Source organism: Leucoraja erinacea, chromosome 41 (genome assembly GCF_028641065.1).
Source record: "Leucoraja erinacea ecotype New England chromosome 41, Leri_hhj_1, whole genome shotgun sequence".
Taxonomy (NCBI): Eukaryota; Metazoa; Chordata; class Chondrichthyes; order Rajiformes; family Rajidae; genus Leucoraja; species Leucoraja erinaceus.
The window spans coordinates 1,942,033-1,969,005 of NC_073417.1; the positions used below are offsets into that span (position 1 = coordinate 1,942,033).

Genomic DNA, 26,973 nt, shown 5'->3' on the forward strand with positions numbered 1-26,973 from the left:
GTTTGTATATTTGATTGTACATATATAACGGTACACGATAGTGCTACAATTTTAGGGCCACTTTACGCGCCATTATCCTGCGGTGTGCATTAGCCAAGTTTCGTTCAGATTGATGTTATATTATACATGTTATTGACATTTAAAACTTAAATTAACTCGACACTTGCCGGGCCGCGCCTGCGCAGTTGGGCGAGGCCCATCAACCGTGTCTTCCTCAAGCCGCGTTGTTGGAATGTATCCAATTTATTTTTCGTCTTCAAGTTGATTTTCCATGTCTCGCTGGCACAGAGGGCTGTAGGAAGGACTACGGACTGGAAGAGCTTGACTTTTAGCATCTTGGATATCCCGCCACTAGACCATATTGGCTGCATACTTCTGATGCAGCTTTCCCAATTCGGGAGTTGATGTCGACCTCTACATCTCCATCTGCTGTGAACATGCTGCCAAGGTATGTACATCTTGTGGTGTTTTCCACAGGTTCCCCATTGATTATCAGTTGGTCTATTGACAGCTGGTCTCCAGTCTGCATGGTCTTATTCTTCTGGCAGCTGATCTTTAATCCAACCTTTGATGCATAGATACTAATTACCATCCAAAACAGTAGGTACAATTTACATTCATTACCAAAGCCAATTAACCTACAAACATGTGCATCTTTGGAGTGTAGGAAGAAACCGGAGCACCCGGAGAAAACCCACGTGGTCACGGGGAGCACGTACAAACTCCGTACAGACAACACCCATGGTCAGAATCGAACCCTCGTCTCTGACGCTGTAAGCTAGCAATTCTACAGCTGTGCCACCGTGCCGCCCCAGTCTGAAGAACGGTCGAAACATCACCGATCCATGTTCTCCAGTAATACTGCCTGACCCGCTGTTTTATTCCAACACTTTGTGTCATTCCTTGGTAAACCAGCTTCTGCATTTGTTTATTTCTACAACTTGTTTTATGGTGCAGTTGCATTATCAAAGGTTGTAGTCAAGTCAAGTCACATTTATTTATATAGCACATTTTAAAAACAACTCTCGTTGGCCAAAGTGCTTTACATTTGTTATAAGAATAGTATAAACAAACAAACTACATACATGGATGTAAGTGGATGGAAGCTGGATGTTGCTGAACGGGAAGAATCTGCAGGACAGGCCATATCCCTCTAAACCCTCCCTATTCATGTACCTGTCCAATTGTCTTTGAATTGTTCCTGCCTCAACTACCTCCTCTGGCAGCTCATTCCACAGACCCACCACCCTGTGTGAAAAAAATGTCCTTCCGATTACAATTAAACTGTGTCCCTCTCACCTTAAACCTTTGGTTCTTTGTTCCTCTACTCTGGGTAAAAGAGCGTGCATCTATTCCTCTCATGATTTTAGGTTGGTTTAGATATACAGCACGGAAACAGGCCCTTCAGCCCAAGCCGACCAGCGATCCCTGCACTTGAATACTATCCCACACACACTTAAGACAAATTACAATTTTACCACGCCAATTAACCTACAAACCTGTACGTCTTTGGAGTGTGCGAAGAAACCGCAGATCTCGGAGAAAACCCACGCAGGTCACGGGGAGAACGTGCAAACTCCGTACGGACAGCACACGTAGTCGGGATCAAACCCGGGTCTCCGGCGCTGCCTTCGCTGTAAGGCAGCGCCCCCCCCCATCATCCTGCGTTGCAAGGAATAAGGTCCTAGCCTGCCCAACCTCTCCCTATAGCCCTGGCAACATTCTCTCAAATCATCCCTACACTCTATAAAAGGCAAGTTTAATATTGGAAGGTGAGATTGGGGAAGCAAACTATGAAAAAACAAAAATTTCAAGTATGGCAACAGTGCGCTCAGCAGATATCACTGTTGGTCTCGAAGAGCTTACGTACAAATAGCGCATTTAATGAAACGCAGTATTTACTTTCCTTCTCAGTGCATCTGTGAAATACGAGGACTGCACCAGACCACTTGCTTTCACCCGATGTACCATTTTTATCTTTCTGACACAGACAGCAGTTATTAATAAAAGAAAATCCTCTTGAACCACATTAAAAAAAAAAAATTGTCATTGTTCAGATGGAGGGAAGAGTGTCACTAGGGATAACATCAGAGTTCAATTGCAGCAATAACATCCTTATGTAATTCACTGCAAAGGATGAAGAAATGAACTTTGTATTGCAACAGGAAGATAACCTAAATACTATTTAATCCTGTAATGCATTATTCCATATGTTAAGACAATTTATTCTGGCAGATGGCATGAAATCTTTTGAGGGAGTAACTGTGGAGTGACTTACCCCCTGCTAAATTGGCCATTGCTTCATATAACTCTACCTCTGGGATGGGTTTCATGCTGGGATCAGGAAATTCAAGCTGGGCATTTGGATGGTGGTTACATCTAACCGATAACCAACTGCGATCCAGCAACCTGACACCAGACAGCTCCACTCAATCACAAATGCAGTTCAAATGAAAAAGATCAGCATCTCAATCTACACATGACATTGGATAAAAATACAATATTCTTGGATGCATTAATAAAATAACAGCTTGGGATTATTAGAAACTAATATCACATCAGTTTTCACAAAGTAACAATAGACAGTAGACAATTGGTGCAGGAGTAGGCCATTCGGCCCTTCGAGCCAGCACTGCCATTCAATGTGATCATGACTGATCATCCTCAATCAGTACCCCGTTCCTGCCTTCTCCCCATATCTCCGGACTCCACTATTTTTAAGAGCCCTATCTAGCTCTCTCCTGAAAGTATCCAGAGAACCGGCCTCCACCGCCCTCTGAGGCAGAGTTTAGACTTTAGGGATTTACTTTAGAGATACACCGCGGAAACAAGGCCCTTTCGGCCCACCGAGTCGGCACCGACCAGCGATCACGCTGACGAACACTTAACCCATACACTAACACTACCCTATACACGAGGGACAATTTACTATTTTACAAACACCAATCCTTCAAATCTTTGGAATGTGGGAGGAAACCGGAGCAAACCCACGCGGGTCATAGAAAGAACATGCAAACTCCGTACAAACAGCACCCGCAGTTGGATTGAACCCGGGGCTCTGGCGCTGTGAAGATGGGTCTCTACCGCTGAGCCACCCAAACGTGGACACTTGGGCCTGATACATTCAAGATGGGTAACATGATGGCATGCATTGGTTCTTGAGCACGAGGATTCTGGTTTACAATAAAATAAGGAACTGCAGATGCTGGTTTACAAAAGAGGAAACAAAGTGCTGGAGTAACTCAGCGGGTCAGGCAGCATCTGCGGAGAACATGGATAGGTGACGTTTCACAGAGTGCTGGAGTAACTCAGCGGGTCAGGCAGCATCTGTGGAGAACATGGATGGGTGGGGTTTCACAGAGTGCTGGAGTAACTCACGCGGGTCAGGGGGGGCAGCATCTGTGGAGAACATGGATAGGTGACGTTTCACAGAGTGCTGGAGTAACTCAGCGGGTCAGGCAGCATCAGTGTGGAGAACATGGATAGGTGACGTTTCACAGAGTGCTGGAGTAACTCAGCGGGTCAGGCAGCATCTGTGGAGAATGTGGCTGGGGAACATTTCGAATCAGGACCGTTCTTCAGACTGATTATGGTGGGGGAGGAGAAAGCTGGATGAGAGGTACTTGCAGGTACTATTGCAACATTTAAGAAACACTAGACCAAGTGCAGACCCGTTGGGTCTGTTCCCCCAACGCGCGTTTGCAGGGGGGGACGGGGGGGGGAGGGGGTAAGAAACATTTAGACGGGTGCCTGGATAGGATAGGTTTAGACGGATATGGACCAAGCGCAGGCAGGTGGACTAGTGTAGATGGGGAATGTCACATCTTCACAGATAGGTGGGACTAGTGTAGCTGGGGCATGTTGGTCAGTGTGGGCAAGTTTGACTGAACGGCCTGTTTACACACTATCGCTCTACGCCTCTGGATGGGGACGGGACAAAACCTGACAAGTGATAGGTGGCTCCAGGTGGTGGTGGCGGGTGACTGGCAGATGGTTGGACAAAGGTCAGAGACAAAACGAGGTGTGAGATGAATAACCAAGGGATGGGGAAGGGAGGAACAGAAAGAGGTACAAACCCAGGTGGGGCATAGGGAAGGGGGAGGGGAGTGTTGGGGGTGGGCGAGAAAAAAATGTGATAACAGAGGGTTAAAAACAATGAGCTATGCAAAGTTTCCTTAGTGGCTGCTGCCTTACACCCGGGTTCAATCCTGACTACATGTGCTTGTCATAAGGTCATAAGGGATAGCAGTAGAATTAGGCCATTCAGCCCATCAAATCTACTCCACCATTCAATCATGGCTGATCAATCCCTCCCTCCCAACCTAATTCTCCTGCCTTCTCTCCATAACCCCTGACACGTGTACTAATCAAGAATCTGTCTATCTCTGCCTTTAAAACATCCACTGTCTTGGCCTCCAAAGCCGTCCTTGGCAAAGAATTCCACAGATTCACCACCTTCTGACTAAAGATATTTCTCCTCATCTTCTTCATAAAAGAACATCCTTTAATTCTGAGGCTGTGACCTCTAGTCCTAGACTCACCCACTAGTGGAAACATCCTCTCCACATCCACTCTCTCCAAGCCTTTCACTATTCTGTATGTTTCAATGAGGTGTCCCCTCATTCTTCTAAACTCCAGCGAGTACAGGCCCAGTGTCGACAAACGTTCATCATAGGTTAACCCACTCATTCCTGGAATCATTCTTGTAAACCTCCTCTGGACCCTCTCCAGAGCCAGAACATCCTTCCTCAGATATGGGGCCCAAAATTGCTCACAATATTTGAAATGTGACCTTACCTGCGCCTTATAGCCTCAGCATTACACCCCTGTTTTTGTATACAAGCCCTTTGAAATAAATGCTAGCATTGAGATTGCTTTCTTTACTACTGGTTCGACTTGCAGATTAACATTTTGGGAATCCTGCACCAACACTCCCAAGTTCCTTTGCACCTCCGATTTTTGGATTCTCTCCCCATTTAGAAACTAGTCTACACCTTTATTCCTACAACCAAAATGCATGACTCCACACTTTGCTGCACTATATTCCATCTGCTACTTCTCTGCCCACTCTTCCAACCTGTCCTTCTGCAGAGTCCCTGCTTCCTCTACACTACCTGCCCCTCCACCTATTTTCATATCATCCTCAAACATGGCCACAAAGCCTTCAATCCCCTCGTCCCAATCAGTAATATACAACGTACTGTCTGTACGGAGTTTGTACGTTCTCCCCGTGACCTGCTTGGGTTTTCTCCAAGACCTTTGGCTTCCTCCCACACTCCAAAGACGTACAAGTTTGTAAGTTAATTGGCTTGGTATTAAAAAAAAGTTAATAAAGATATCTAGTTTCCGCGCTGTATCTCTAAATTAAACTGTTACTTACCATACATATATTTGGTGTCCAGTTTATTTTTAGCATTTCTTGCCCATGGTAAAGAATCATCACTGCATCCGTTCGGCATTCCGTTATACCCAATGCCAACAATCTTGTTTTCAGGATTCACAATGCAAGCTCCAACCTGTATTCAATACAAAAAGTTTAGTTTAGAGAAAGTGTTTAGACAGTGAAGAAAGCTAATGGAATGTTGGCCTTTATAACAAGAGGATTTCAGTATAGGAGTAAAGAGGTTCTTCTGCAGTTGTATAGGGCTCTGGTAAAACCACATCTGGAGTATTGTGTAGTTGTGGTCTCCTAATTTGAGGAACGACATCCTTGTGAGGCAGTGCAGCGTTGGTTCACGAGATTGATCCCTAGGATGGTGGGACTGTCATATGAGGAAAGATTGAAAAGACTAGGCTTGTATTCACTGGAGTTTAGGATGAAGGGGTATTTTATAGAAACATATAAAATTATAAAAAGAATTGGACAAGCTAGATGCAGGAAAAATGGTCCCAATGTTGGGTGAGTCCAGACCCAGGGGCCACAGTCTTAGAATAAAGGAGAGGTAATTTAAGACTGAGGTGAGAAAAAAACTTTATCACCCAGAGAGTTGTGAATTTATGGAATTCCCTGCCACAGAGGGCAGTGGAGGCCAAGTCACTGGATGGATTGAAGAGAGATAGAGTTCTAGGGGCTGGTGGAGTCAAGGGATATGGGGAGAAGGCAGGCACGGGTTATTGATAGGGGACGATCAGCCATGATCACAATGAATGGCGGTGCTGGCTCGAAGGGCCGAATGGCCTCCAGCTGCACCTATTTTCTATGTTTCTATCCCACTTTCTCATCCACTCCCTACAATGAACGTAGTAAATAAGTTGTTTCCACTAGTGGGAGATTCTAGGACCAGAGGACACAGCCTCAGAATAAAAGGACGTGCCTTTAGAATGGAGTCAAGGAGGAATTTCTTTAGCAAGAGTGTGGTGAACTTGTGGAATTCATTGCCACGGACGGCTGTGGAAGCCAAGTAATTGGGTATTTCTGAAGAGGACGTTGATAGGTTCTTGTTTAAGAAAGAACTGCAGATGCTGGAAAAATTGAAAGTGGACAAAAATGCGGGAGAAACTCACCGGGTGAGGCAGCATCTACGGAGCGAAGGAATATGTGACATTTCGGGTCGAGACCCTTCTTCAGACTCTGACCCGAAAATGTCACCTATTCCTTCGTTCCATAGATGCTGCCTCCGCTGAGTTTCTCCAGCATTTTTGTCTACCTTGGATAGGTTCTTGATTAGTTAAGTCATCAAAGATTACAGGGAGAAGGCAGCAGAAGGGAAAAGATCAACCCTGATGGAGGAGCAGGCTCAATAGGCTGAATGGCCTAATTCTGCTCCTATTTCTCCTCTCTTATCGAAAATTTTACAGAGGGCAATGAACCCACAAACCCACACGTCTTTGGGAGAATGGAGAAAACCGGAGCACCAGGTCACAGGGAGAACGTGCAAGCTTCACACAGACAGCAGCCGAGGTCAGGATCGATCCCGGGTCTAACTGCTGCGCCACTGTGTTGCCATTTAACATATGCTTTGAGAAAGCCAAGGACTAGAAAGCGACCCAGAATGTCATTAAAATAGCGTTGGGGGTCGCACGCTATTTTGAAAATCATCTGAAGAGTGGAAGAAACAGTGTGAAGTTCACACTGCAACACTTTCGGCTTTTGCCGATCTGGTGTTGCACTGTATCTTTCATTGCCAATTTCAGTGCAGAGTTCCCTACTGATGTGCCGCGAATTCTCACACATCTCGGCATGTAGCCCAGTAGGCAAGACCTTTGCAGCAAACTCTCAGGCTCAATCAAGCACCATGCAAACTATATTCCTCTTCTTAAAGGGGCGTATTGATATTAATTGAATGGGAGGAATAGGTCAGGCAGATGCACAGAGAATCGGGTGTAAATTGCTCTAAACTTCCCCCTAGTCCAGTTTCAGTCAAAAATCACTGAATCAAGCACTTCAAGATTCAAGATAGATTTAATTGTCACGTGTGCCTGATGGCACAGTGAAATGAATTTCCATACAGCCATACAATAAAAATCAACAGGACACAACACACTATAGGGTTTGACATAAAACATCCCCACACAGCAGAATCAAAGTTCCCCACTGTGTGGGAAGGCACCAAAGTCAGTCTTCTTCCTCCACTGTTCCCCGTGGTCAGGGCCTCCCCGTGCCCTCCGCAGTTGCCGCTACGGGCGGCCCGATGTTCAGGACCGCTCGCCGGGGTGTTAAAAGTCCGACGTCGGGGCTGCGGGACGTCCTCAGCGGCGTGGACACAGAGTCGGCCCCCTCCTACCGGAGTCTGCGGCTCCCAAAGTCCGCAGGCCGCGCCGGGTGGAGACTGCTGCTGTAGACCCTCTGCAAGGCGCCCCAGGACTCCACGATGCCGTTCAGCGCCGCCCGCGTTGGAAGCTCTCTGAACCAGAGCTCCACGATGTTGGAGCAACGGCCCAACGCTCCGGAGCTCCAAACGGCGACCCAGGTAGGCATCGCCCGCTCCGCGGGTGACTCCAGCACTGCGCTGCCGCTGTAGCAGCCCTGGTCCGGTTCCCGATCCCCGGCAGGAAAGGCCGCTCCGATCCAGCTGGTAGGCCGCGAGGTGGGGGGCGAGGACGCGACTCGGAGAAATAGTCGCGTCCCCGCCAGGAAGAGACTGAGAAACGGTTTCCCCCTTACCCTGCCCCCCTCCCCCACATAGAAAAGTTAAAGTTTCCCCCAACACAAAACTTTGGACTAACTAAAAATAATAAAAAAGACAGAAATGACAGACAGGCTGTAGGTAGAGGCTGCTGCCAGTGCAGCGCCCCCTAGTGCACTTGAACAGTTAGTCTTTATTTTAACAAAACACAATTACAGTTCAACTACTGTACCTATCCCACCGTGGGTTTGATCCTCGTATCTGCCTGATCAAGCCCTCTAGACCTCGCTCAAACAGAGACCCTCCAGAAGGGGGTGGTCTCTGAACAATTCAATTACAGATATTGATGTACCCCGTACATGATAAACATTTCCCTAACACAATAATACAGTGGCTAATACATTGTATTCAAACCGGACTTCACAAGGAAGTCAACTTAGAAACATTTACCCTGGTCTGCAAGAAACCCAGACAAGGCTCAATACCTCATCCAATCAATACTCGACAAAGTAGAACTCTGCAACTTTATTTGCAATTATTTACAAGGTGTATGTCTGATTTGCAGCCCTCCAATCCATTCTATGCATTTTGCACCTAATTGACAGGGTCTGCAGATGTTCTTATTCTTTTCTTGCAACTTGTATCTAGGCTCTAGACAAACTGGCACAACTCCGCAGCTTATCCCAGCTCTGCAGAGAGCAATTCCAAATTGACCAAATCTCCCAGCAGCCCTGAAGCTTTGACCCCATTTTAAAGTCCTAGCCTCTCCAATTTGCCAGGATTAACACGGGCACCAGAGGACATAGGTTTAAGGTAAAAGGGGAAATGTTTTAATAGGAATCAGAGGGGTACCCAGCACCGAACATTGAGGCGCACCACTAGTCTCAGGCCTCCAGTCCGAGAAGCAACCTTCCACCATCGCCTCTGCTTCCTTCCATGGAGCCAATTTTCTATTCAGCTATCTCTCCTTGGATCCCATGTGATCTAACCTTCCAGAGCAGCCTAACATGCGGAACCTTGTCAAATACTTTACTGAAGTCCATATAAACAACATCTACAGATCTGCCCTCATCGACCTTTTTGGTCACGTCTTCAAAAAATGCAATCAGATTTGTGAGACACGACCTCCCATGTATAAACCACACTGACTATCCCTAATCACCCCTTGTTCATCTAAATGCCCATACATCCTATTCCTTAAAATACTCTCTAGTAACTTTCTGACTACAGATGTTAGACTCACTGGCCTATGGTTCCCAGCATTTTCCCTGTAGCCCTTCTTGAATAGAGTGCAGAGAACATTTACACAGATATTGCCAGAACTCATGGGGCTGAGTTATAGGGAGAGGTGAGTAGTCTAGGACTATTCATGAGAGCACAGGAGGGTGAGGATTGATCTTATAGAGGTGTAAAAAAAAATCACAAGTGGAAGAGAAAAGATGATGCACAGGGTAGAGGAATCAAGGCCCATTGGAGATAAGTTTAAGGTGAAAAGGGAAAGATTTAATAGGAGGTACTCAAAAATGCTGGAGAAACTCAGCGGGTGCAGCAGCATTTATGGAGCGAAGGAAATAGGCAACATTTCGGGCTGAAACCCTTCTTCAGACTGATGGGGGGTGGGGGGAGGCGGGGAGAAGAAAGAAAAAACGAGCAGGAGGAGCTCGAGGGTTGAGGGAGAGGTAGGAAGGGGAGGAGACAGCAAGGGCTAACAGAATTGTGAGAATTCAATGTTCATGCCACCAGGATGCAGACTCCCCAAGCGGAATATGAGGTGCTGTTCCTCCAATTTCCGGTGTTGTTCACTCTGGCGGGTTAAAGATTTAATAGGAACTTGAAGGTGGTTAGTATATGGAACGAGCTGTCAGGCAAGTACTACAACAGCATTTAAAAGACATCTGGACAGGTACATGGATGGGACAGGTTTAGAGGGATATGGGCCAAATGCAACCAGATGGCACTAGTGTAGATGGGGCAGCTTGATCGCCATGGCGAGTTGGGCCAAAGGTGCCCGTTTATACACCTCTATTAACCAGTAAAGCTACCAAAGCCATATGCATGCTCTCGAGGGCTGAATGGAAAGTTGATGCATCTTGTATGGAAGCCAGAGAGTGTCTCTAACACAGAAATGAACAAAGATCTGCGAAGCGAGAACAGCAGCTACTTAGAACGAGAGCAATCACAAAGGTTCGGAGATTGCAACCTTCACGTGGTCCGCCCTGTTTCGACGAATGCAATCACCCCGGCATGCACAATCAAATAAGATCAGATAGAACAAGTTGTCCGACATCATTAGGCTGTGCACGCCATACGCAAGAAGAAGAGCAATCACAACCCTGACCTGCAGAGAACGCAAGAGGTCAGAAATCGCAGAGGGGACAGTACACAAAATCTGTTCATTACACAGGAGCTTCAAGAAGAGGGGGTGATTCAATGTGGTTGCTCTTACAAACGAAAAAAGCTGTCAATTAAACCTGGATACAAGGAACTGCAGATGGTGGTTTACAAAAAAAGACACAAAAAATTATTAATTCAGCGGGTCAGGCAGGATCTCTGGAGAACATAGATAGGCCATCTTATCCATGTTCTCCAGAGATGCTACCTGACCAGCTGCGGTTACTCCAGCACTATGTGTCTTTTTTTGATTAGTTAAACATGGATGTTTTTAGCTCAACTGGAATTTTTCAGGCCAGTTATGCTGCCTGAAGATATAGGAAGATACAGGAGCCTGAAAACTGCAACATCCAGGTTCAAGAACAGCTTGTTGAATTGAATTGAATTGAATTTCCTTTATTGTCATTCAGACCTTACGGTCTGAATGAAATTTCGTGCCTGCAGTCATACATACAATGATACAATAATGAACAACAATAAACACAAATTAACATCCACCACAGTGAGTCCTCCAAACACCTCCTCACTGTGGTGGAGGCAAAAATCTTAGGGCTGCAGTCTCTTCCCTCTTCTCCCTCTGCGCTGAGGCAATTCCCCACCGGGCGATGGTACAAACAGTTCCGCAGCTCACCGAACCCCGCGAACGGGCCGGTTCAAAACACTGCGGCCCGGGGTGGTCGAAGCCGCCGCACCTCCAGTCCAGCACACGCAGCCACCGACCCGCGGCTGAACCCAGGACTCTGGACACCGCCGCCAGAATGTCGCCCCAGCCACCGGAGCACCGTCCCAGCCCCCGGACCGGATCGCCCTCACGTGAGTACCGTTCCACCCTCAGGCTGGGCCACTCCAGCGGGAGTGCCGTTCCACCCTCAGGCTGGGCCACTCCAGCGGGAGTGCCGTTCCACCCTCAGGCTGGGCCACTCCAGCGGGAGTGCCGTTCCACCCTCAGGCTGGGCCACTCCAGCGGGAGTGCCGTTCCACCCTCAGGCTGGGCCACTCCGACGGGAGTGCCATTCCTCCCTCGTGCTGGGCCACTCCGACGGGAGTGCCGTTCCACCCTCAGGCTGGGCCACTCCGACGGGAGTGCCGTTCCTCCCTCGGGCTGGGCCACTCCGACGGGAGTGCCGTTGGGCTGGGCCACTCCAGCCCCTCACCATGCCGCTCTCACGGGAGCACCGTTCCATCCCGGGCTGGGCCGAGAGCGAGCCCAGGACGAGTCCTGTCAGCTGCCTCCAGAGTCCCGAGGTCGCCGGCTCCGCTAGGCCTCAGCGTAGACGGAGGCAAAGAAGGGGGATACGACAAAAGGTCGTATTCCCCCGAAGGGAGTGACAGCAGCCCCCGTTTCACCCCCCACCCCCCTCCCCACATAAACACAGCCTAAAAACCAAAAACATAACTAGAGAAAAAAAAAAAAAAAAAAAAAAAAAAAAAATACAAAAAAAAGTAAAAACTGCAGGCGAGCCGCTGCTGCCAGGGCAGCGCCGCCACTTCCGGATTGTTCCCTACAACCATCAGGCTATTAAACACCACGACATCCATATAGACTCAGAACTACATACACTTTGCATACACATATAAATACGCACACATATACACACATAGACTGATAGTGATTTTGTTTCATTTATTATATTGTTTACAGAGTATTATGTTTACGTATTCTGTTGTGCTGCTGCAAGTAAGAATTCCATTGTTCTGTTTGGGACACATGACAATAAACACTCCTGACTCTTGGAATCTCACCTCAGACAAATATTGCACATTGCAGTACTGTTGATACGGAATAATACTACGTACTTCAACTCCCCCTCCCATTCCCACCGTGACCTTTCTGTCCTGGGCCTCCTCCACAGTCAGAGTGATGCCACACGTAAATTGGTGGAACAACGCTTCATATTTCGCTTGGGTAGCTCACACCCCAGCGGTTTGAATATGTAGAGATTGGGGTGCAATGGGAATAGAAGGTATCTGTTAAGACTTGGCTTCACTGGTGGTGACATCAGAGTGTGAAAAGGTTAAATGCTTTTAAATATATAAAAGGTACATGGTGGAATACCTGACTGTAGATTGTGGCTTGTATTCCAGGAGAGACATGCCCTGGCTTGTCCCAGGTTGATGTATATTGAGACAATGACCGACCGAAATGTCTTGTCCTGAAAGTGTCATCTGATAAGAGACAGATGCCTTTGAAATGTCTTGTCAAAGTACCAAGTACTTTGACAAGTACTGGAAGTACCAACTGATAAGATACCTTTGAAATGTGTCTACTAATTGATAAGAGACAAGCTCAGACTCGTCCTGTAGTGATGTGTATTGGCTGCATCTTGTGACTATGGCTAAGTGACACACAGTATAAAACATAGAAACATAGAAAATAGGTGCAGGAGTAGGCTATTCGGCACTTCGAGCCTGTACCGCCATTCAATATGATCATGGCTGATCATCCAACTCCGTATCCTGTACCTGCCTTCTCTCCATACCCACTGATCCCTTTAGCCACAAGGGCCACATCTAGCTCCCTCTTAAATATAGCCAATGAACTGGCCTCAACTACCTTCTGTGGCAGAAACACCATGCAAATCTTTGTTCATTGAAGTGATGGCGCAGGGAAGTCAAGTGTCTGTTGCTTACTTGACTGGTGTATCCCCATCACTTCCGCCGGCTGACGATCAGTAAAGCTTGAGTTGGTTTACCTAACGTTTTTGTGAGTTATCTGTTTATTAAGTAGTGAACCATATCAAGTGGAGACACAAGTCCAGGAAATCAGTAGGAAATTTGTTTCAATGTACTGGCAACTGTTATGTATCTGTGATTGGGCTAAAGGTCTGCCTCCCTCTGTACTTTCCCGCCACTGTGTATCTGTATAAATACGGGATGGGTACGTTGGGGCCATATCGTCGTCGTCTTTCTTTCTGTTCTGTTTCCGCGAGGCTGCTGCGGGCTTGAGTGGATCCAAAATCGACCCCTCAGTGAATAAAGGGTTTGTACAACAGTATTTGAATCGGTGTTTTACTGACCCAGACTGGGGGGGGGTAAAAGAACCGCAATCGACAAATTGACCTCTAACTTCTAGTTACTCTTGCTTTCATTCATTGAGTATAGAAGTTGGGATGTAATGTTAAAATTGTACAAGGCATTGGTGAGGCCAATTCTGGAGTATGGTGTACAATTTTGGTCGCCTAATTATACGAAGGATGTCAACAAAATAGAGAGAGTACAGAGGAGATTTACTAGAATGTTGCCTGGGTTTCAGCAACTAAGTTACAGAGAAAGGTTGAACAAGTTAGGGCTTTATTCTTTGGAGCGCAGGTTAAGGGGGGACTTGATAGAGGTTTTTAAAATGATGAGAGGGATAGACAGAGTTGACGTGGGAAAAGCTTTTCCCACTGAGAGTAGGGAAGATTCAAACAAGGGGACATGACATGAGAATTAAGCGACTGAAGTTTAGGGGTAACATGAGGGGGAACTTCTTTACTCAGAGAGTGGTAGCCGTGTGGAATGAGCTTCCAGTGAAGGTGGTGGAGGCAGGTTCGTTTTTATCATTTAAAAATAAATTGGATAGTTATATGGATGGGAAGGGAATGGAGGGTTGTGGTCTGAGCGCAGGTATATGGGACATGGGGAGATTATGTGTTCGGCACGGACTAGAAGGGTCGAGATGTTTCTGTGCTGTAATTGTTATATGGTTATATTCCCTCCCCCATCCTAGTCTTCGACAAATTCCACTGTCCACCTGATTAAATATTTCCTTCTGATTAATTTTACAGATTGTATACCTCATTGTCACCTTCCCCTCAGCTAACAATGAACCATTCTACATTTCCTTGATCAACATCCCCATTGATCTATTATTTTCACACCTTATCCTCCCATATCTCTACGTTAGCCTTTCCCCTGACTCTCAGTCTGAAGAAGGGTCTTAACCCGAAACGCCACCCATTCCTTCGCTCCAGAGATGCTGCCTGTCCCGCTGAGTTAGTCCAGAATTCGGTGTCTATCTTCGCAGTGCTGTTGATGTCAGTTTGGTGAGTTATTAAAAGACTGGGGACAAAAAAACACTATGAAGAATGAAAATCCCACTGGGAAAATAAGATGAATTTCCTGACAAGCATGTGGGCACGTGGAAATATACAAATCACTGCCGCATTATGAGAGGTTGCATTCCCACAGGTCTGCCCGTATCGCAACTTTCCACAATGTGTAGCCATATGAACTGTGCATGTGTCAAGAAACTAGATTTGGAAAATAAATTGACACAAATTCCATGAGTGTGAATTTTTATTCCTTATCTCAGACTTTTTGATTGCTAGCTGTGAATTCTGTAAGGTGAATTTCTGTTGCCTGAACTACTATACATTTTACCAGCCCATTTTACAGAATTTTCAACAGCACAGCAATTTTTTTTCGAATTGAGAACAAATTTCAATCATCATTTATTTCATAACTGAGTGTAACTACGTATAAACACAGGAATAGTGGTATTAAATATGTCCACTATTCGGACAATCTTCTCCGCGGATTGTCACCTTGTCGTGGAGGAGAAGCTTGTGTGGGCCTGAGAGCGATGCCGTCTGGTTCCTGGTAGGGCCACCCATGGCAGTAAGGTCGATGGGGAGGTCTCTGACAAAGATCAGTCCAACCAAGACCTCATCGGTGGAACAGGCGGAGGACGATGGCTGACCTTAGTGGAGCGTCACAACGGCTGGGAAGGCGGATGAAGGCTGCGGCAGAAAAGGGTCTCCGGTCGTCTTGGACTCCATGCCACTGGATCCTGACCCAGATCTGTCAAGGACCGTGGGGTGGCTGTCTGTGCACCAGTCTCCCCACGTTAAACAAAGTCACGCACAGGCATCCTCCAACCCTGGAGACACCCATGGTCAGCCATGACCGAAGGGGGCCTAAGAAGTGGTATTAAAGTATCACTTCCCATGAGAATTCAGAAAAACACTTGTTCTTTGCAAATTGAGACATTTCTTTAGCGATACGAGACGGAAACAGGCCCTTCGGCCCACCAGGTCCATGCTGACCAGCGATCACTCTGTACACTAGCACTATCCTACACACAGTAAGAACAGATTACAATGTTACCAAAGCCAATTAACCTACAAACCCGTACGTCTTTGGAGTGTGGGAGGAAGCCGGAGCACCCGGAGAGAACCCACGCGATCACAGGGAGAACGTACAAACAGGCAGCACCCGTAGTCAGGATGGAATCCAGGTCTCTGGCGCTGCAAACGCTGTAAGGCAGCTGCGCCACCTGTATTTCATTACAATACATGCAGAAAATTCTGGAAGCACTCAGCAAGCCTGGCAGATTTGTGTAAAGACAAAGTTAACTCTTCTAGATGAAGAGACGTGAACTCTTCTCTTTCTGCAGATGCTGCCTGACCTGCTGAGTGTTTCCAGCAATTTTTTGCTTTTATTTCAGATTTTCTGAATATGCAGTTTTTTATCATTGGCATCTTATTTTGGTAAATGGTGTAATAATTTCATTAGCTTCAGGCACAATAAAACAGTAATTGTTATTACAATAATGGAAGATAAATTCAAAATTACAAGATAATTCAGGAGGAAATAATAAAAGGCTCAGCTTTAGAGTTGCTGCCTCACAGCTCCAGAGACCCAGATTCAATCCTGACTATACGGTGCTGTCTGTAAGGGGTTTATACGCTCTCTATGTGACCGACGCGGGTTTTCTCCGGGTGCTCTGGTTTCCCCCCACACTACAAAGACGTGCAGGTTTCTAGGCTAACTGGTTTCGGTACAGATTGTAAATTGTCCCTAGAATAGTTAGTGTACATGGAACGCTGGTTGGCGTAGATTCCGTGGGCCGAAGGGCCTGTTTCCGCATGGTATCTTAAAACTTAAATTAAAAAATAAACTAATAAAGGTGGAGAGCACAGACTGGAATACAAGGAGATGTAACAAGACAAAATCAAAGTCCCAAAGCACGACGTTATTCAATGTTTAAGAATGAACGGTAGATACTGGAAAAATCGAAGGTAGACAAAAAAGCTGGAGAAAGCTTCAGACTGAAGAAGGGTCGAGATCCGAAACGTCGCCTATTCCTTCGCTCCATAGATGCTGAGTTTCTGCAGAGATGCTGCCTCACCCGCTGAGTTTCTCCAGCATTTTTGTCTACCTTCATGTTATTCAATGGTAAGGTATAGAAATAAACTATATAGATGCAGCAAAGCACAAGGTACAGGAGAAGCTCAGCACCTCAGGCAGCACATTTGGAGGGAATGGTCAGACAATGTTTCGTGTCAGGATCTTTCTTAGGACTGATGGAGTGGGGGGGGGGGGGGAAAGATTGCTGGAAAAGGGAGCTTGGGTAGGGACAAAGCCTCGTTTCAGTTCAGTTCATTGTCACGTGTACCGAGGTACAGTGAAAAGCTTTTGCTGTGTGCTGATCGGTCAGCAGAAAGACAATACATGCTTACAATTGAGCGTAGACACAGAATGCTGGAGTAACTCAGCAGACGAGGCAGCATCTCTGGAAGAAAAGGAATGGGTAACGTTTTGGGTCGAGACCCTTCATCAGACAGTAGTACTTACTTTAAAGTCATTTTAACTGAGTGCTTACATACAAAGATGAAATGAAAAAATTGTTTCTCAATCAGTTCCCGTCAGTGCAGTTAATAAAAACAGAATAAATACATATAGCTTTAAAAATTAAAATTAGCATATCTAAAATAGGCCTAATAATTGAAATAAAAACAGACATTCAGACCGAACAGTGGCATTGCTTTGACAGGTGCCTAGCTGTCAAAGTATGGGCGACGTTAGATGTGTTGGTGTATGATATATGGGGAGGGGACACAGTCCGTTAACCAGTTTCAACTGTCCACATGATAAAGGGAATAACGCTTATTGCAAGGTAAAGCCGGCAAAGTCCGATCAAAGATAGTCTGAGCCTGGCACGTAAGTGACAAAGACTGAGGAGAAAAAAATAGACAAATGGGTGCTTTGATGTGGAAAGATGAGATGGAGTGACGTGTAAAGTCGGAGGGAGGGATATGGGTTGAAAGGGATGGGGAGGGAAAGGGAGAGTGCCAGGGGAAATAGGGGAGATAAAGATATATATGGGACTTGGGGATGAGATACGAGTGCATCTGGGGAGAGGGGGAAAGAGGTGGGAGAAATGTCCGCGCAGTGTAGAGGGGTGTATTCAAATGGGAAAATTCCAATCTATTTGAACCATCTTGCCAGCTCCTTGAAAGAGATTTAAAATAAGCCCTCCTCCCAGGTCCACTATCTTGCAAAAGAAAAACTCTTCTCCCCAAATTTCACTGTTGCCTTTTGCAAAGTACTGTTTAGCCCACTTTTCCAACCCTTTCAGTAGGTATGTTACAAAACCTACCTGAATCGTCATTAGGAATCTGCCCTCAGCCATGTCGGCGATTTTGGCGCTGTTTGGAGGGGGCGGGTTTTAAACGCGATTTTTACTAGGCTGTACTAATCGCACATGTTCAGCCTAGTAAATCATTAACGAAAAATCGCTGCAAGACCCGGTCGCAAAAGGTATTATTAGTTTTATAGGCCTCGATAATATAGTTATAATAATTTTAAAATTACTCTCTGATTTCGCAACCTCTCGCAGCCCCAGGGTTTTATAAAGTAAACAATTAAAGGTATGTACCTTATTTTTACATTAAATGGGGCATATATATAATCCTGTAATTAAAGTTATCTATAGCGAGTGGTTCATTTTGGGCTTTTTATATCCCGCAGTATTTTTCTCGGCATTTGAGGGCACTAATCCAGCGCTATGTCAACGTTCTAAATCAGCGCGTTCACAGGAACCCACTGGAAAGCCGATTTAAATGGGCATTTATTTACAGCAATTGAACACTAAATTCCTTCCATTTGGCCTATAAATTAATGTAAATTAGATATAAAAATCACGTTATATTGTGAATTATTTGTGAATAATCTTTGGACACTTAGGCTATTTAAAAATGTTAATCTTTCCTTAAGAAATGGGCGTTTGACTATCCAAGATCACAGCTTTTTTGTAATGTCCATTGAAAATCAATAGGGAACAAGATGCTAATTTCCGAGTATGAAAATGGTCATAACTTTTTTAATACTTGAGATATGAAAGTGAATTTGGTGTCAAATTAAACTTATTGTTATGCTTTATCTGATGGGATAAATTGCAGACTTGATTTTTTAAATCTCAAAATTTTGTAACATTGCTACTTTCAGGCTGGGGGAAACAGCTCATTCCGTGCTGCCACTCTAAAGGCCCAGCTGGGGTATGTACATAGTTTGATGCGATAGGAGCAGAATTAGGTCATTCGGCCCATCGAGTCTACTCCACCATTCCATCGTGGCTGATCTATCTCTCCCGCCTAACCCCATTCACCCACGTGGATCTCCACATATGGATCATAAAAATAACTCTAGCCTACATCTTTAGTTTAGTTTAGAGATACAGCGTAGAAACAGGCCCTTCGGCCCACGGAGTCTGAGCAGTCCAATGATCCCAGAAAACTAGTTCTATCCTACACTCTGGGGACAATTTCCAGAAGCCAATTAATGTGCAACTAGAACACAAAGAGCTGGAGTAACTCGGGTCGAGACTCGGTTCTTCAGACTGATAAGTGATAAGCAAAATTAGAGATATAGATAGTGATGTGTAGAGATAAAGAACAATGAATGAAAGATATGCAAAAAAGTAACGATGATAAAGGAAACAGGCCATTGTTAGCTGTTTGTTGGGTGAAAATGAGAAGCTGGTGCGACTTGGGTGGGGGAAGGATAGAGAGGGAATGTCGGGGCTACCTGAACTAAGAGAAATCAATCTTCATACCACTGGGCTGTAAGCTGCCCAAGTGAAATATGAAATGCTATTCCTCCAATTTGCGTTTAGCCTCACTCTGGAGGAGACCGAGGACAGACAGGTCTGTGTGGGAATGGGAAGGAGAAGGAGAATTTGTGCAACCACTACGTCTTTGGTATGTGGGAGAAAACCGGAGCCCCCGGAGAAAACACACGAGTCACAGAGAGAATGTACAAAGTCCTTGCAACCACCGCCCGTAGTCAGGATGGAACTTGGGTCTCTGGTGCTGTAAAGCAGCAGTTCTTTTTTTTTAAATAAATATTTTTATTGGAAGCATGTATACAAATAATACTAAGTGACAATTTAATTACAGATTTCTTACATAGCTTAAGTTTTTTTTAAGAATAAAGATAGGGAGAAAAAGATGAGAGAAAGTAATAGGGAGAGGAATAAAAAACGGGAGACGCAGAAGGAAACTACCAAGACTGTGGAACAGCATCCCTCTTCCCATCCGAACTGCCCCCTCCATCGACTCCTTTAAGTCTAGATTAAAAACTCATCTCTAATCCCAAGCCTTTCTTGACGTCCTGAGCGAGGGCTATATGTATGTAGTGATGTATGTACTTAATCTATGAACCACTGCTGTTTGTTATACTATTCTTATACCAATGTAAAGCACTTTGGCCAACGAGAGTTGTTTTTTAAATGTGCTATAGAAATAAAAGTGACTTGACTTGACTTGAATAACAAGATTATGGATATAGATCCGGGAAATGTTGAGTGTAACTATTCATCCCGTCGCAAACTCAGGCTTCAACCCTGATTTTGTGTTAAAACAATTTACTTTTTCAAAAATTCAATAAATGGAGACCATATTCTAATAAAAAATTCTGGTATAAAGCAGCACTTCTAACGCTGCGGCACTTCTTTCGGGACGGGACACTGGGCAGAAGGGGTCAGAGTGAAGAAACACCCAGCTCAAAGTCAATAGGAAATACAAGGAACTTAATTCGACATGCAGAAACAAAGAACTGCGGATGCTAGTTTATACCAGCATAGATAGATACAAAATGCTGGATGGCGTAACTCAGCGGGTCAGACAGCATCTCTGGTGAAAAAGGATGGGTGACGTTTCGCGGCAGGGATTCTGATCCTTCTTCAGACCGTGTCCCGATTTGAATCGTCACCCATCCAAAGATGCTCTCTCATCCGCTGTTACTCCAGCACTCTGTGAAACGTCACCTATCCATGTCCTCCAGAGATGCTGCCTGACCCGCTGAGTTACTCCAGCACTCTGTGAAATGTCACCTATCCATGTTCTCCACAGATGCTGCCTGACCCGCTGAGTTACTCCAGCACTCTGTGAAACGTCACCTATCCATGCTCACCACAGATGCTGCCTGACCCGCTGAGTTACTCCAGCACTCTGTGAAACGTCACATATCCATGTTCTCCCCAGATGCTGCATGACCCGCTGAGTAACTCCAGCACTCTGTGAAATGTCACCTATCCACATTCTCCACAGATGCTGCCTGACCCGCTGAGTTACTCCAGCACTCTGTGAAATGTCACCTATCCACATTCTCCACAGATGCTGCCTGACCCGCTGAGTTACTCCAGCACTGTGTGAAATGTCACCTATCCACATTCTCCACAGATGCTGCCTAACCCGCTGAGTTACTCCAGCACTCTGTGTCAAACCTCATTCTACACTGTATGTAGAAACAAAAAAACCAAGAGCCATGATTAATGAGCTGTAATTCTTCATACCTGGGAGTTTGGGTCTTTGCTCCTCTGTGCTGATAGAAAAGCCACCGCCATAAAGTATTCTGAGCACTCGAGATAATCCTCTCGTTTTTTGCCAGCTGCCCCATCACCCCTAGAACAAAACGAACAGAACCTCATCACCGACTAAATTAAGATTACGTTGCAAAAATTTACCTTTGGTCTATTTAAGGAAATTCTTGCTATTGAGGGAGTGCAGCGTCGGTTTACAAGGTTAATTCCCGGGATGGCGGGACTGTCATATGCTGAGAGAATGGAGCAGCTGGGCTTGTACACTCTAGAGATTACAAGGATGAGGGGGAATCTCATTGAAACATATAAGATTGTTAAGGGCTTGGGACACGCTTGCGCAGGAAACATGTTCCCGATTTTGGGGGAGTCCTGAACCATGGGCCACAGTTTGAGAATAAGGAGTAAGCCATTTAGAACGAAGACGAGGAAACACTTTTCTTACAGAGTGGTGTCTGTGGAATTCTCTGCCTCAGAGAGCGGTGGAGGTAGTTTCTCTGGATGCTTTCAAGAGAGCTAGATAGGGCTCTTAAAAATAGCGGAGTCAGGGGATATGGGGAGAAGGCAGGAACGGGGTACAGATTGGGGATGATCAGCCATGGTCACATTGAATGGCAGTGCTGGCTCGAAGGGCCGAATGGCCTACTCCTGCACCTATTGTCTATTATTGTCCAGTGTACCTCGGTATGGTTAAAAGTTTAACTTCAGTCTGAAGAAGGGTCTGAAGATCAGTCTGAAGAAGGGTTTCAGCCCGAAACATCGCCTATTTCCTTTGCTCCATAGATGCCGCTGCACCCGCTGAGTTTCTCCAGCATTTTTGTGCATAATATAGTTCTCAGCATTGTAGCGCATCAGTTCCAGAGACAAAGTCCAATGTCCGCAATGGGGTAGAGGTGAATTGGACAGTACCCTAGCTTATGGAAGGGCCGTTCAGAAGCCTGATAACAGAAGGGAAGAAGCTGTTTCCGAGTCTGGTGGTGCGCGCTTTCAAGCTTCTGTATCTTTTCCCTAAAAGGTGGGGGAGAAGGAATGAGCGGGATGGGAAAACTCTTTGATTATCTGCTATCCAGTCAGCAGAAAGACAATACATGATTACAATCGAGCCATTTATAGTGAATAGGTACATGATAAGGGAATCGTGTTTAATTCAAGGTAAAGCCAGTAAAGTCCGATCAAGGATAGTCTGAGGGTCACCAATGAGGCAGATAGTAGTTGAGCACTGCTCTCTGGTTGTGGTAGGATGGTTCAGTTGCCTGATAACAGCTGGGAAGAAACTGTCCCTGAACCTGGAGGTGTGCGATTTCACACTTCTGTACCTTTTTGCCTGATGGAAGAGGGGAGAAGAGGGAGTGGCCGGGGTGAAACTGTTCCTTGATTATGCCGCTAAAGTAAATAAGAAAGAGTAGAAAGTAAAAAAATGTATAAAAGTTTTTTTTTTTAAAGTCTGAAGTGAAAAGTTTTAAAAGCAAAAGTAGTTTTTTTTTTAAGTTTTAAAGATAAAAGTAAAGTTTTTAAAAGTTTTTAAAGTAAAATTGAAGTTAAAAAAAGTTTTAAAAGTTTTTAAAAGTTAAAGTAAAGTTTAAAAAAGTTGTTTTTATGTTATAAAAGTAAAAAGCAAATAAGTAGACAGATAGATGAATGAATGATCAACGTGGGATAGCAGGGGGTGCGAGTGTGAATGTGAGTGTGTGTGTGTGTACAGTGTGTGTGTGTGTTGGTGTACAGTGTGTGTGGGGTGTGTGTGTGAGAGAGTGAGGATGTGTGAGTGTGTGTGTACAGTGTGTGTGTGTGTGCAGTGTGTGTGTGTGTACAGTGTGATGGGGGGGGGGGGCACATCATCACCTGTCACTGCGGAGCTGGAGCTCCTGCTCCCCGGCCTCGCCCTCTAGCATCGTCCGGCCCCCGAGACAACAGCTCCTCGATCCCCGTGTCTTTAAGCTCCGATCCCCGGCCCCGGCAGCGACCTCCGTCCGTCCCTGTGTCCCAGTCCCACACACGCGCGGACCCTCGCGCACACACACGACCAAAGATCCTAGAGGAGCAAGATAGACCACTCTTCGAAAAACGCGTAGTATGACGTGTGTGACCGTCGACGCCATTTTTCTAGGATCTTTGCACACGCCACCCTCCGCCCCAAACAGGTATGAAAAGGTTCAGAACAAATCATAGTCGGCACCGATGACTTTGGAAAGTTGGAGCCCACAATGGTCCTTTGTTGGCTGTGGGGCAGGTGATAACGAAAGGACATGAACAGTGAAAATTGGAGGAAACTAGGGTGGGGGAGGGACGGAGGGGTAGGGGATGCAAGGGTTACCTTAAATTAGAGAAATCAATATTAATACTGCAGGGCCATGGGTGGAAATGCCGGGGGAACGGGGGGACACGTCCCCCTCATGTTTTAAGAGGTGGGGGACTATCCCCCCCCCCCCCCCATGTTTTGTAATACGGATTTTCAAATTCGATGAAAAAAAATCTATTGAAAATCTCCGCTTTCCACGAACAAGTGGGGCGGGACTGATGGTCGAGGGCGTCGATTGGACGAGAGAGACGTTGGTCAGCAGGCAATGATGGGGATCTTTGCTCCGGCCCGCAGCTTGGCGCGCTTTCCGCCTCCCATTGGCCGCGCCACCCGCCGCTCACGTCCAGCCGCCACGCTCATTGGTCAGCCACGCCCCTCCCGGGCCGCGGAGGCGGGACTCACTATGAATGGTCACGCCCTGCCCCTGAGATCACTGATTGGACAAAGAGTGAGGCTCGCTGATTGGATAAGGACCAGAGCTCACTGATTGGGCAGTGTTCTGCTCTCCACGTTCACTGATTGGCCAAGGACTCACAGACTCACTGATTGGACAACGGCCAGAGCTCACTGATTGGGCAGTTTTCTGCTCTCCACGTTGACTGATTGGCCAAGGATTCACGGACTAACTGATTGGACAACGACCAGAGCTCACTGATTGGACAAGATTGGCTCAGTATAGGACAGTCCTAATTCTTAGAGCTCACTCATTGAGTATAGAAGTTGGGATGTAATGTTAAAATTGTACAAGGCATTGGTGAGGCCAATTCTGGAGTATGGTGTACAATTTTGGTCGCCCAATTATAGGAAGGATGTCAACAAAATAGAGAGCGTACAGAGGAGATTTACTAGAATGTTGCCTGGGTTTCAGCAACTAAGTTACAGAGAAAGGTTGAATAAGTTAGGACTTTATTCTTTGGAGCGCAGAAGGTTAAGGGGGGACTTGATAGAGGTCTTTAAAATGATGAGAGGGATAGACAAAGTTGACGTGGATAAGCTTTTCCCTTTGAGAATAGGGAAGATTCAAACAAAAGGACATGACTTCAGATTTCACGAAAGGTCACTGGAGCGTAGATCCGCACCCACGTGACCGAAAATCTCAAGTGGAGGACAAGCTAGACATCCGGTACATGTTAGTGGATGGGAAAACACGCACTTTCCCACCCGTTAAAAACATAGAAAACGGCCAGGTTTTGATCTGCAATTTATTGTGCCAGTCGGGGTGACCGTGAGGCACAGCTACCTAAATTTTCAGTCCAAAAAAAAGATAGAAACTAAGGTAAATTAAAGAGGGAGCTGAAGATGCCAATCCAGCGGATGTGAACAGCGGACATTTGCCGTGGAGATTTAAAGGTCCAAAATATCGGGAATTATCGCGTTTGCTCGCTGAATTTCATCAAAAGTAAGTCAATAATGCCTTACTTAAAAGTTACCCCTCAGGTTCCTATTAAATCTTTCCCCCTTCACCTTAAACCTATGTCCTCTGGTTCTCGATTCCCCAACTCTGGGCAGGAGACTCTTTGTCCATGTAATCTATTCCTCTCATGATTTCGTACACAAAAACGTTACAGTTTCAGTGTAAAAATCCAATATCTGCAATAAGGTTGGCTTGAAGATAGGGACTAGACCGAGCTTACGGAAGGAACATTCAGTAGTCTGATAACAGTGGGGAAGAAGCTTTTCCAGAGTATGGTGGTGAATAGGTGACATTTCAGGTCGGATCCCTCTTCAGACCGAAGAAGGGTTTCAATGCAAAACATCACCTATCCATGTCCTCCAGAGATGCTGCCTGACCCGCGGAGTTACTACCAGAATTTTGTGTCTCTCTACAGTTCCTTCCTACTCATTTAGTCTAACCAAGTATTTTTTTAAATTCTAATAGCCAACTATTCTGAAGCTCAAATTGAGATACTTAAGGCACCAGCAAATTAGGAAGTTAGCACTAATGCAAATGACCAGATTGCTCTCATTAATTTAACAGTTGCCTGATATTAAAGAGAGAGTGAAAGTGGTAGACTTCTTTAAGCCACAAGATGGTGCTCTATTCCTTGATTACATTGAACTTCAAACAAAATATTTTACATTGGGACACCGAAGATAGAGACAAAATGCTGGAGTAACTCAGCGGGTCAGGCTGCATCTCTGGAGGAAAGGAATGGGTGACGTTTTGGATTGAGACCTATCTTCAGACTGAGAGTCGGGGAGAGGGAAACAAGAGGTATGAAAAGGTTCAGAACAAATCATAGTCGGCACCGATGACTTTGGAAAGTTGGAGCTCACAATGGTCCTTTGTTGGCTGTGGGGCAGGTGATAACGAAAGGATATGAACAGTGAAAATTGGAGGAAACTAGGGTGGGGGAGGGACGGAGGGGTAGGGGATGCAAGGGTTACCTTAAATTAGAGAAATCAATATTAATACTGCAGGGCCATGGGCAGAAATGCCGGAGGAGCGGGGGGACTTGTCCCCCTCATGTTTTAAGAGGTGGGGGACTATCCCCCCCCCCCCCCCCCCCCCCATGTTTTGTAATACGGATTTTCAAATTTGATGAAAAAAAATCTATTGAAAATCTCCGCTTTCCACGAACAAGTGGGGCAGGACTGATGATCGAGGCCGCCGATTGGACGAGAGAGACGTTGGTCAGCAGGCAATGATGGGGGGGGGGGGTGGATATGATGCTTCAGCGCGACGACTGGAGGAGGGAGGCATCCTAGTGGAGCAAAGATCATAGAGCGGAGCTTGAATCGGCCCGTTGGTGGGGCCTTTCATCGCCCGGCCCAGGAGCGGCTTAAAATCGGCCGTGGGATCTTCCACCGCCCCGTGGTCACATTGCTGCATCGAGGCAATCGAAGCCCCCGATGTTGAAGCCTCTGTCGGGCGATGGACGATCCCACGACCTGTTTTAAGCCGCGCCAGCCCAGGCGATGAAAGGCCCCGCCAACGGGCCGATTCAAGCCCCACGATTCAGGGCTACGAAGCTGCTGTTGCTGGAGTTCGGATTTGGTCACCAACCAGGTCAGCTCCCGATGTTATCGTCCACAGGGCCCAGGGCTGAAGTGTGTGTGTGTGTGTGTGTGTGTGTGTGTGTGTGTGTGTGTGTGTGTGTGTGTGTGTATTTGTGCGTATTTGTGCGTGGCGCGCGCATGAGCGTGCGGCCACCAGGAAATTGCGTCCCCCCCATGTTTTGACAGCAATTTCCACCCCTGTGCAGGGCTGTAAACTGCCCAAGTGTAATATGAGGTGCTGCACCTCCAATTTACGTTTGGCCTCACTTTGACAGTAGAGGAGGCACAGATAGTGTAGTGTTGCAGAGCAGAGGGATCTAGGAGTACAGGTGCATGCTTCCTTGAAGGTCGAGTCACAGATAAATGAGGTGGTCAAAAAGGCTTTTGTCACTTTGGCCTTCATCAGTCAGATTATTTAGTATAGAAATTGAGAGGTCATGTGCAGTTGTATAAGGCGTTGGTGAGACCGCATTTAGAAAATTGTGTTCAGGTTTGGGCACCATGTTATAGGAAAGATATTAGATATTGTCAAGCTTGAAAGGGTTCAGAAAAGATTTACGAGGATGTTGCCGGGACTAGAGGGTGTGAGCTATAGGGAGAGGTTGAGCAGGCTGGGTATCTATTCCATGGAGCGC

At 46.1% G+C, this 26,973-nt stretch overlaps 1 protein-coding gene across 2 annotated transcripts in view; it reads right to left on the minus strand.

Annotated features, from left to right (window-relative positions):
• The window catches only part of dctd (dCMP deaminase), a 77,897-nt gene extending 54,724 nt beyond the window's left edge, over positions 1–23,173 (minus strand). The window contains exons 1-3 of one of the 2 annotated variants that reach the window (XR_008726391.1): positions 22,882–23,153; positions 21,016–21,124; positions 5,381–5,516 (exon numbers count right to left, since the gene is read on the minus strand). Coding sequence is in view for 1 of the 2 variants with exons in the window: in XM_055664641.1 (XP_055520616.1) it covers positions 5,381–5,516; positions 21,016–21,124; positions 22,882–23,138 (502 nt within the window). In the remaining variant the exon portion in view is untranslated. Of the gene's footprint in view, positions 1–5,380; positions 5,517–21,015; positions 21,125–22,881 lie in introns of both variants that reach the window. The other variant, XM_055664641.1, reaches the window with a different exon arrangement.
• Between the last annotated feature and the right edge of the window lie 3,800 nt (positions 23,174–26,973).